Source organism: Dermacentor albipictus, chromosome 7 (genome assembly GCF_038994185.2).
Source record: "Dermacentor albipictus isolate Rhodes 1998 colony chromosome 7, USDA_Dalb.pri_finalv2, whole genome shotgun sequence".
NCBI classification, from domain to species: Eukaryota; Metazoa; Arthropoda; class Arachnida; order Ixodida; family Ixodidae; genus Dermacentor; species Dermacentor albipictus.
The window spans coordinates 141,582,576-141,592,931 of record NC_091827.1 but is presented as its reverse complement, the minus strand read 5'-3'; the positions used below and the strand labels follow the sequence as shown (position 1 = coordinate 141,592,931).

General features: G+C 46.5%; 1 protein-coding gene across 1 annotated transcript; it reads left to right on the top strand.

The window, feature by feature from the left end:
- Positions 1–6,905: 6,905 nt before the first annotated feature.
- On the top strand, positions 6,906–7,472 carry LOC139047934 (putative nuclease HARBI1). Its single transcript, XM_070522112.1, has one exon. The coding sequence runs from the start codon at positions 6,906–6,908 to the stop codon at positions 7,470–7,472; it is 567 nt and encodes a 188-aa protein (XP_070378213.1).
- The last annotated feature ends 2,884 nt before the right edge of the window (positions 7,473–10,356 follow it).

Sequence of the window (10,356 nt, the reverse complement as noted above, 5' to 3'; positions counted from 1 at the left end):
TAGCATGCAATGGGTGGTAACACCAGGCACGAGGGGCACACCTACCTAGGTGTGCCCCTCGAACATTGTCGTGATAGCAAATAATATTGGGAGAGTGAAGTATTGTGAGTGAAAACCCAGACCAGCAAATGGGAGGGCACACATTTTCAATGTTTGCACGAGTCACCATGTGGAATTTGTTTTTAGTCGCTAAAATCTTCTACGTGATGCAAGCGTTATGTCTGATGAGGATGTCTGTGCAAAAGCTGCATAGAGTATTTGCGACGTTTATTTGGGCTTCAACATGGGAACGTACAAGTCGTAGTAATCTGTTCCATAGAGTGTTGAATGGTGAGCTGGGGTTGTCACATTTCTTCCTCAAACAGATTGTAAGCAGGTTTCTTTTTTGCGTGATCAAAAGGATGCTCTTCTGAGAACAGTGATTCACGCTCGACTGCAGGATTCATTGGCTGATTATGCAGTCTCGTCCATGTATATGGAGCCAATACCTTTAAGTGCTTTCTTGCGTGAAGTGGTCGCGTCTTTCCAATTACTAAAAGCAAGGTTTTCTAGTGAATATCTCGCCGCTGTTACTAGTAAGAAGTTGTATAAAGATCTTGTTGATGTATTCTTGCCTTTACCATTGTATCGTACAGTATTTGTTTTAGTTCAGAACAAGATGTTCTTAAGAGAGTTAAACGAATGCCGGTAAGAGCTTCTGTGAAATCTTTCTTTTTTCAACTACATACAGGCACTCTCCCAGTGAAACCGTGGTTGCAAAGCAAAGGCACTTTTATACCTTGGTCTGTGAATTGCTTCACATGCAAAAAACCGGAGACGATCGAGCATATCTCTCTAGACTGCCATGACGCAGTGTTTTGTGGCATATTCTAAAACGCAGCTTTAAAAAGGGAATTGCGTTAAGTGCTTTCGGGATGCGCTTCCTGCCATGCATGGAACCATAGGGAGTGCCTGCCTGTCAATCTGTTAATGCTTCTGTGCATGCATAGCGTGTAGCGAACGCGTATGGATATTAGAGATGAGCGCATTGTTCAGGCCCCAGCACATGAATACTTCATTGAAAGTGTGCTATATATACGCGAATTTTCCTGTGCGCAGAGTGATACTCCTGATTGGCAAAGTGCTTTGGACAAAGTTACTAGCCTACATCGTTCTTATCAGAGCACACTGGTCCGGCATTGACTAGTTGTTTTTTATGGTCATGTAATATTCACATTGTACTTTCTTTTGGCAAGCCCGTGATAAAAAAAAGCCACCATGGTTAAGTGGTTAGAGTACGTGACTTGCGAGTGAGAGTTCCAAGGCTTGAGTTCGAATCCTACTCTCGGGCATGGCTTTTTTCAGCTCAGTAATTTTTCCATTATCATCAACATCATCACCATCATCATCAGCCTGGTTACGCCCATCGCAGGGCAAAGGCCTCTCCCATATTTCTCCAACAACCCCGGTCAAGTACTAATTGTGGCCATGCCGTCCCTGCAAACTTCTTAATCTCATCCGCCCACCTAACTTTCTGCCGTCCCCTACTACGCTTCCCTTCCCTTGGAATCCAGTCCGTAACCATTAATGACCATTGGTTGTCTTCCCTCCTCATTACATGTCCTGCCCATGCCCGTTTCTTTTTCTTGATTTCAACTAAGATGTCATTAACTCGCGTTTGTTCCCTCACCCAATCTGCTCTTTTCTTATCCCTTAACGTTACACCTATCATTCTTCTTTCCATAGCTCGTTGCGTCGTCCTCAATTCGAGTAGAACCCTTTTCGTAAGCCTCCAGGTTTCTGCCCCGTAGGAGAGTACTGGTAAGACACAGCTATTATACACTTTTCTCTTGAGGGATAATGACAACCTGCTGTTCATGATCTGAGAATGCCTGCCAAACGCAACTCAGCCCATTCTTAATCTTCTGATTATTTCAGTTTCATGATCCGGATCCGCGGTCACTATGGGCCCCAAGTAGATATATTCCCTTGTCACTTCCAGCGCCTCGCTACCTAGCCTAAACTGCTGTTCTCTTCCGAGACTCCTAAACACTACTTTAGTTTTCTGCAAATTAATTTTAAGGCCAACACTTCTCTTTTCTCTCTCCAGGTCAGTGAGTATGCATTGCAGTTGGTCCCCTGAGTTACTAAGCAAGGCAATATCATCAACGAATCGCAAGTTACTAAGGTAGTCTTCATTACCTCTTATCCCCATTTCTTCTCAATCCAGGTCTCTGAATACCTCCTGTAAACACGCTGTGAATAGTATTGGAGAGATCGTATCCCCCTGCCTGACGCCTTCCTTTATTGGGATTTTGTTGCTTTCTTTATGGCGGAATATGGTGGCTGTGGAGTCGCTATAGATATAATTCAGTATTTTTATGTACAGCTTGTCTACACCGTGATTCCATATTGCCTCCATGACTGCTGAGATTTCGACAGAATCAAATGCTTTCTCGTAATCAAAGAAAGCTATATATAAGGGTTGGTTATATTCCGCACATTTCTCTATCACCTGACTGATAGTGTGAATATGCTCTATGGTTGAGTAGCCTTTACGGAATCCTGCCTGGTCCTTTGCTTGACAGAAGTCTAAGGTGTTCCTGGTTCTATTTCCGATTACCTTAGTAAATAGCTTGTAGGCAACGGACAGTAAGCTGATCAGTCTGTAATTTTTCAAATCTTTGAAGTCCCCTTTCTCATGGATTAGGATTATGTTAACGTTTTTCCATGATTCCGGTACGCTCGACGTTATGATGCATTGCGTATACAGGGTGGCAAGTTTCTCTAGAACAATCTGCCCGCCACCCTTCAACAAATCTGCTGTTACCTGATCCTCCCCAGCTGCCTTCCCCCTTTGCATATCTCCCAAGGCTTTCTTTACTTCTTCCGGCGTTACCAGTGGGATTTCGAATTCCTCTAGACTATTTTCTCTTCCATTATCGTCGTGGGTGCCACTGGTACTGCATAAATTTCTATAGAACTCCTCAGCTACTTGAACTATCTCATCCATATTAGTAATGACATTGACGGCTTTGTCTCTTAACGCATACATCTGATTCTTGCCAATTCCTAGTTTCTTCTTCACTGTTTTTAGGCTTCCTCTGTTCCTGAGAGCATGTTCAATTCTATCCATATTATACTTCCTTGTGTCAGCTGTCTTACGCTTGTTGATTAACTTCGAAAGTTCTGCCAGTTATATTCTAGCTGTAGGGTTAGAGGCTTTCATATAGTGGCGTTTCTTGATCAGATCTTTCGTCTCCTGCGATAGTTTACTGGTATCCTGCCTAACGAAGTTACCACCTACTTCCATTGCACACTCCTTAATGATGGCCATAAGATTGTCGTTCATTGCTTCAACACTAAGGTCCTCTTCCTGAGTTAAAGCCGAATGCCTGTTCTGTAGCTTGATCTGGAGTTCCTCTATTTTCCCTCTTACCGCTAACTCATTGATCGGCTTCTTATGTACAAGTTTCTTCTGTTCCCTTCTCAGGTCTAGGCTAATTCGAGTTCTTACCATCCTGTGGTCACTGCAGCGCACCTTGCCGAGCACGTCCACATCTTGTATGATGCCAGGGTTAGCGCAGAGTATGAAGTCTATTTCATTTCTAGTCTCGCCATTCGGGCTCCTCCACATCCACTTTCGGCTATCCCGCTCGCGGAAGAAGGTATTCATTATCCTCATCTTATTCTGTTCCACAAACTCTACTAATAACTCCCCCCTGATATTCCTAGTGCCTATGCCATATTCCCCCCTCCCCCTGGCTTGTCTCCAGCCTGCTTCTTGCCTACCTAGGCATTAAAGTCGCCCATTAGTAAAGTGTATTTACTTTTCGCTCTACCCATCGCCGATTCCACGTCCTCATAGAAGTTTTCGACTTCCTGGTCATCATGACTGGATGTAGGGACGTAGACCTATACAATCTTCATTTTGTACCGCTTATTAAGTTTCACAAGAAGACCTGCCACCCTCTCGGTAATGCTATAGAATTCCTGTATGGTACCAGCTATATTCTTATTAATAAGGAATCCGACGCCTAGTTCTCTTCTCTCCACTAAGCCCCGGTAGCACAGGACGTGCCCGCTTTTTAGCAGTGTATATGCTTCTTTTGGCCTCCTAACTTCGCTGAGCCCTATTATATCCCATTTACTGCCCTCTAACTCCTCCAATAGCACTGCTATACTCGCCTCACTAGATAATGTTCTAGCATTAAACGTTGCCAGGTTCATATTCCAATGGCGGCCTGTCCAGAGCCCGGAGTTTGTTAGGGCACAAATACCTAATTTCATTATTTCCACCTTTGCTCGGAAAGAATTACCGTTACTCCCTTGAGGAGCATTGGAAACGGGCAACTGTTAGTCCTCGAAGGGGTAAGCGCATGGGGTGCAACAGTTCATCCCATGTCAGTTAGTGCCCAAAAGGATTAATGGTTGCGGCAAATTACCTCCCTACTACATTTAGCCCTTTTTTTTGTTAGAGTTTAGGGTGCTCGGTGACAGTGTTATCACCCTTGCGCTATACGGAACGTGACGATACGCAAACATCCGTCTAGACTGTTGGTGTTATTCAATCGCAATACTAGCGTCAGACATGCGCAAAAAAGCACAAAAGCTGCAAGTAGCATTCGGGGAGAAAGTTGTATATCGAATCCCAAAACCGGAAGGTAGCTAAATTACAGACTTCCTGAACAGGACAACAATGTACACTGAAGAGTTGAAGGTCACGTGGAAGTTGGAAGGGCATTGGTGATATAGCGGCTGTCAGCCAGCTTTCAAAAATTGCCTGCTGATCACCCCAGTGAACGCTTGCCATGGAAGTAGGACGGCTGTTGCACTTGCGTGCGGTCGTATGCTATTGCAGTCCTATGAAATTTTCTCCGGCAGTTTGCCGCGTTTTTGAAGTTTGCGACGCTGTCGACGCGACGATTCTCGACGCCCTTCCATAAGGTTTTTGTGGCCTGCTTGCGTAGTTTGCGGCAAAACAGGCAGGTATTTCAGGAGGAGAAGAAATGCTCAACTGCCATGCACGGGATGTCTGACTGAAGTGCCCTGGAGCGCTGACTTCACGGCAGGTTACTTGCGGTGGTCGAGTGCTGGCACTGACTTCACGGCAGGTTTCTTGCGGTGGTCGAGTGCTGTCACTCGATGCACTACGGAACACCCTATATTAGAGGATTATTGGGCCAAAATGGCGCGAAATGCTTAAAGCACAAAGCGATGACGAGAACAGAAAGGCACGACGAGATATGTGCCAGCGTCTATCGTCGTTTCTTTCTGTCCTTGTCAGTGCTTTCTACTGAAATATTTGGAGCTATGAGCAACCATACACTTTTCTCAAGTCAGAATAATCGAGCGGGTCCAAGAAGTAAGGCTCTGAAAAATCGCTCGATAACTAAATTTGCATTCTGTGCAGAAACTTCAGTTCTAAATGGGACGCAAATAAAAAATTCACCGACGATTACCGTACTAAAAAATGCGAATTTTAAGTGCGGCTGTTTAGGTGTTTTGATTTCGCGATATATAGTGGCAAAAAATTTGATTCTAAAGGACAAGGTCCTATCGCCGACGGAACTGAGCCTCGGCTAGGGCAGATAGTTCAGCAGCTGCGGCAGACGAAGGACTTCCCCCAATAGCATCGCTCACTCTTCAGAAAGAACTGGCTGAAACTATCTTCCATTAGGATTATGTTGTCCTGTTTTAGCAACGGCAAAGAACAACGCAGTGTCGAAAATTAAAGTTGCAAATTTCACTCTCTATTGGGCGAACTTGTGTCTAGCAAAACAAGTAACAAGCGAGAACAATGATAGCGTAGAGCAGAGTCGGCGGCCATCGGAAACTCGATCAGCGGGTCAAGTGCGTCGGCTTTTATACGTGGCTCGTCCAAGGTTCCATGTAATGGCATGTGAGCTCGTGACTTGCGGAAAGTACTAAACAATTCGCGTGGCAAATCGCAAAAGTAGCAAACAGCGACAACCGAAACGAGCGCCTACCGTCGCAAGCAAACCAAACAAGCGCGAGCGAGAGCTGATGCGAGCAGACGACAGTGCTAAACTAGTGGTTGGACGGGCCACCTGACATTAGTTTCCCGCGCGAACGTCACTTAAGCACCCATTCTAATTGGTCTCCGCAGTTTTCGTGTGCCGGGGCGCTATTCTCGACACGCATGGCGGCTGCACGGCCGCCATTGTCCGCCATGTTTACTCTCTGATTGGCTGTCGGAAAGTCACGTGTTTTGACATTTGTGCCGGGAAGCGGAAGTATTGCAAAATGCAATTTTGCGTTTTCATCAAGATGATGAAATGTGACGTGGAGCTGCAAATATTACGGACTAATACATTTTTTTGCTCCTTGGCAGCTATATTGCGATGTTAGCGCTTCAAAAAGAATATGAGCGGCAGCATGCACAAGCCAGTGCAATGCATGTGCGATTGCGGGAATATGTGGCGGCGATCCTAGATATGCGCCATGCCAGCTTGCTGATTGGCTGAAGGAATAGCTCGTGAGGAGCGCCACAGGAAGGGCTGTTTCGTAAACGTCATTTTGACGATGCGTGACGTTACACTGGGCTGCCTTTGCTGAGATTTTCCGCCATAATATTTGCTGCGACGAGCCGCGCGAATTATGGTAATGAGCGGCCATATGTAATGGCGATGGCAACACTGAATAGGCGGCTGCTGCGTCACCGCATTGGAGAATGCATATATTTATGCAAACAATACGAACGGCAAATTAACTTATTTTTTGCTTATTAGGAGCACCCAAACAAAACTTTTTATGTGAGTGCATTTACAAGAGGATTTTTGTTATTACTCTAATGCGAACTTGTGCTGGTGTAACGAGGGGACTCTACGTACCTTGCAGAAGGCACACCGTAGTTACAGCCGTAGGCCGCGACTGCCTCTCGTTAATTTTAGGACGCAGAAACAATGTCGGTGCCTTTTATTGTTCAGTGGCTGGAGTTGCAGGAAGAGCGGCAGTTTCGTGAGCATCGCGATGCGTTCCAGATGCCCGAGGAAATGTTCCGGTCTCGGTCGCGACTGAGTGAGGACTTGGCACGGTGGTTGTGCGAAGAGCTTCGTCCGGTGCTTGTGCGCGAGCGAGTGAACACTCCCACAGCGTTGACTGTAGAAGCTCAAGTCCTGTGCGCGCTTGGCTTCCTTGATACAGGCGTATTTCAAGGTGTGATTGCCAGTGACGAGGACTTGACTACAAGTCAAACTAGCGTTAGCCGTTCGATTCACGCAGCCATCGAGGCTATCGTGGATTGCATCAGCGACGCATGGATCTCGTTTCCAGACGACATGGCGGCGTTGACTTCTGCATCCGAAGGGTTCGTGGGCCGAGACTGCAGGTTCCAGGGTTGCGTCGAGGCTGTGGATGGCACATTTGTGTGCATTCGCGCACCATCGGAGAGGGACGATGCCAACAAGGCGGCTTACTTCTGCGCGAAAGGCTATTACGCCTTGGGCGTCATGGTGGTGAGTTTTTGTTAACGCTGCGTCTAGAGGGGCAAGGTTCTGACCGGTACACTTCTGATCATTATCTGTACCGATCGGGATCAAAATTCTCGGCTGCGATTTGCTCTCTCGCACAATTTGTGCAAAGGAGCCAATCACGACTGAGGAATTCGATCCGGATCGGGCTTGATCGCGATCAAAAGTGCGCCGTATATTACCCGCATAAGTCGCGGGCAGCTTTTTCGTCGCGACAATAGCTTAGATTTTTTACAAGCACTGCTCCAGGAGGGCACATGTAACTAGCAAACGGAGGCCTCAGGAGAACACCTGAGATTTATAATAAATCTATCGCGGGCAGCCGATCTTATACACCCCTGGCACGGGCAGGCCTCTGCGAGCCCCAACCTGCGGACCAGTCCGGGGTCTAGCTTAGGTGTCCTGGAGGCGCCGCCAATAATGCGAAATAATTATACGTTGTAACAATTAGTGAAAAAAAACTATTAAATCGATATAGTTACGTCCAGCTGCCAACTTGTGACGCGCTTAGCGCTACCGCGCCCGCTACTTCTGCAACCCCTGACAAAACTTTGCCTTGAAAGGCACATTCGACGCACCTTTAGCTTCTGGGATTTTGCCTACGTCTGACGTACCGTTAGTCACTTTGTTCAACGAAATTGGGTCGAACGATATTGAGATGGAAAGTGTCCCTGTGACATCAACATAAATGTGACGCCCCATTCACATAGAGAAACACACTTAAAGATCACAGTTCAGAGACAGGCGTTTTATTTTGGCTGCGCATGATCGGTCCAAAAAAATGAAATGATGCAAACGATCTTTGTAAGAAATATATAGTTAAATAAAAAGCAAATTGAAAGGGCTCGGGCATTCTAGAAAAAAAGCAGGAGAAAAATATCACCTCGTCCCTTGATGTAGATAGCATAAATAAATTTGACCAGATGAATATTGCACTGTGTCATTGTCTAGTCCTGCATGACCATAATATTTACTGTGCAAAGCAATCGTTGATATGTAACTAACACACAATTTCTTGCAGGTGTGTGATGCGAGCCTCAGAATAACTGTCCTCGAAACCTCATACCCAGGATCTGTGAACGACTCTTTTGTGTGGAAAGCATCAAGCCTCTACGCAGAGTGCCGATCTGGGTGCCTGCTTTATGGTGGTGAATACCTGCTTCGTATGTGGCTTGTAATGAACGAAATACAATTGTGAGCAGTGGTGGCAATACTAGTGTGGAAAGAGTTTTCATGAAAGTGGCACAAGTAAAGTTACACAAAGGCTGCTCTCCTGATTTTTCTGTTTGTCTAAGATCCCTGCAAATGTGACACACATTTGGCAAATTTATGAACATTCTTAATTATCACTCGCATTTTGCGAACGAAATTTACAGTAATGTTGTGCAATTTAGCGTGAAAGCGTAGTTACTGTAACTTGTAAAACTGGAACAATAAGAAAATAGTTGTGCACATATGTTGAGATGCAGTAAAATAAACAGCGGTGACTGAAAATAAATATAATTGTCAAGGCAATACTCCATACCCTAATTGAATTTTTTACATGCTCAGCTCATTGAAATAGGGCTTGGTGGCTTTGCCACTGCGCAGGCCACTAATCCTTTCGTCTTCGTAATGCAGGTGCTCGGAACATTCATCGCGTGCCTTTTCTTTCCTGGACTGGCGACTACGCCACTGACCGCACCTTCATATTTACCAACCCATCTCAGCGTGGATGTATCAGGCGCCCGTCAACGAGCCACTGCCATCGCTTCACTCGTCTTTGGAACGAAACACCCGTCCTTGGATTATCTGCCCCTCGCAGCAGAATGGGAAGCCCCATCGCATCCAACATCATTAGTAGGGCCAGCTATAAAACAGGAGCAGCCACCAGTGGCGCTTTGTCGGCTTGGCGGCTTTGCCACTGCGCAGGCCACTAATCCTTTCGTCTTCGTAATGCAGGTGCTCGGAACATTCATCGCGTGCCTTTTCTTTCCTGGACTGGCGACTACGCCACTGACCGCACCTTCATATTTACCAACCCATCTCAGCGTGGATGTATCAGGCGCCCGTCAACGAGCCACTGCCATCGCTTCACTCGTCTTTGGAACGAAACACCCGTCCTTGGATTATCTGCCCCTCGCAGCAGAATGGGAAGCCCCATCGCATCCAACATCATTAGTAGGGCCAGCTATAAAACAGGAGCAGCCACCAGTGGCGCTTTGTGGGCTTGGCGGCTTTGCCACTGCGCAGGCCACTAATCCTTTCGTCTTCGTAATGCAGGTGCTCGGAACATTCATCGCGTGCCTTTTCCTTCCTGGACTGGCGACTACGCCATTGACCGCACCTTCATATTTACCAACCCATCTCGGCGTGGATGTATCAGGCGCCCGTCAACGAGCCACTGCCATCGCTTCACTCGTCGTTGGAACGAAACACCCGTCCTTGGATTATCTGCCCCTCGCAGCAGAATGGGAAGCCCCATCGCATCCAACATCATTAGTAGGGCCAGCTATAAAACAGGAGCAGCCACCAGTGGCGCTTTGTGGGCTTGGCGGCTTTGCCACTGCGCAGGCCACTAATCCTTTCGTCTTCGTAATGTAGGTTGGTGAACGTTTCAGCCTCTTTGCTAAAAAGTCTAACAACTACTTCTTAGTACAGCTGCCAAGCCAACAGTGCCTTAACGCTGCTCTTGCTGATTGTTTTCATGTCGTTTTTTCGCTGTTACTCCTACTTTCCGGTGATATAGAAACTAACCCCGGTCCGGATACTGCAGCTATCCTCGCAGAGCTAAAGAAGGTATCTACTGACCAGTCCAAGCTTATTTCTGAAGTTCAAGATCTGAAATCTCAGTTATTAGCGACAGACAGAAATGTATCTGACCTCGGCAAACGAATGGCCGTAC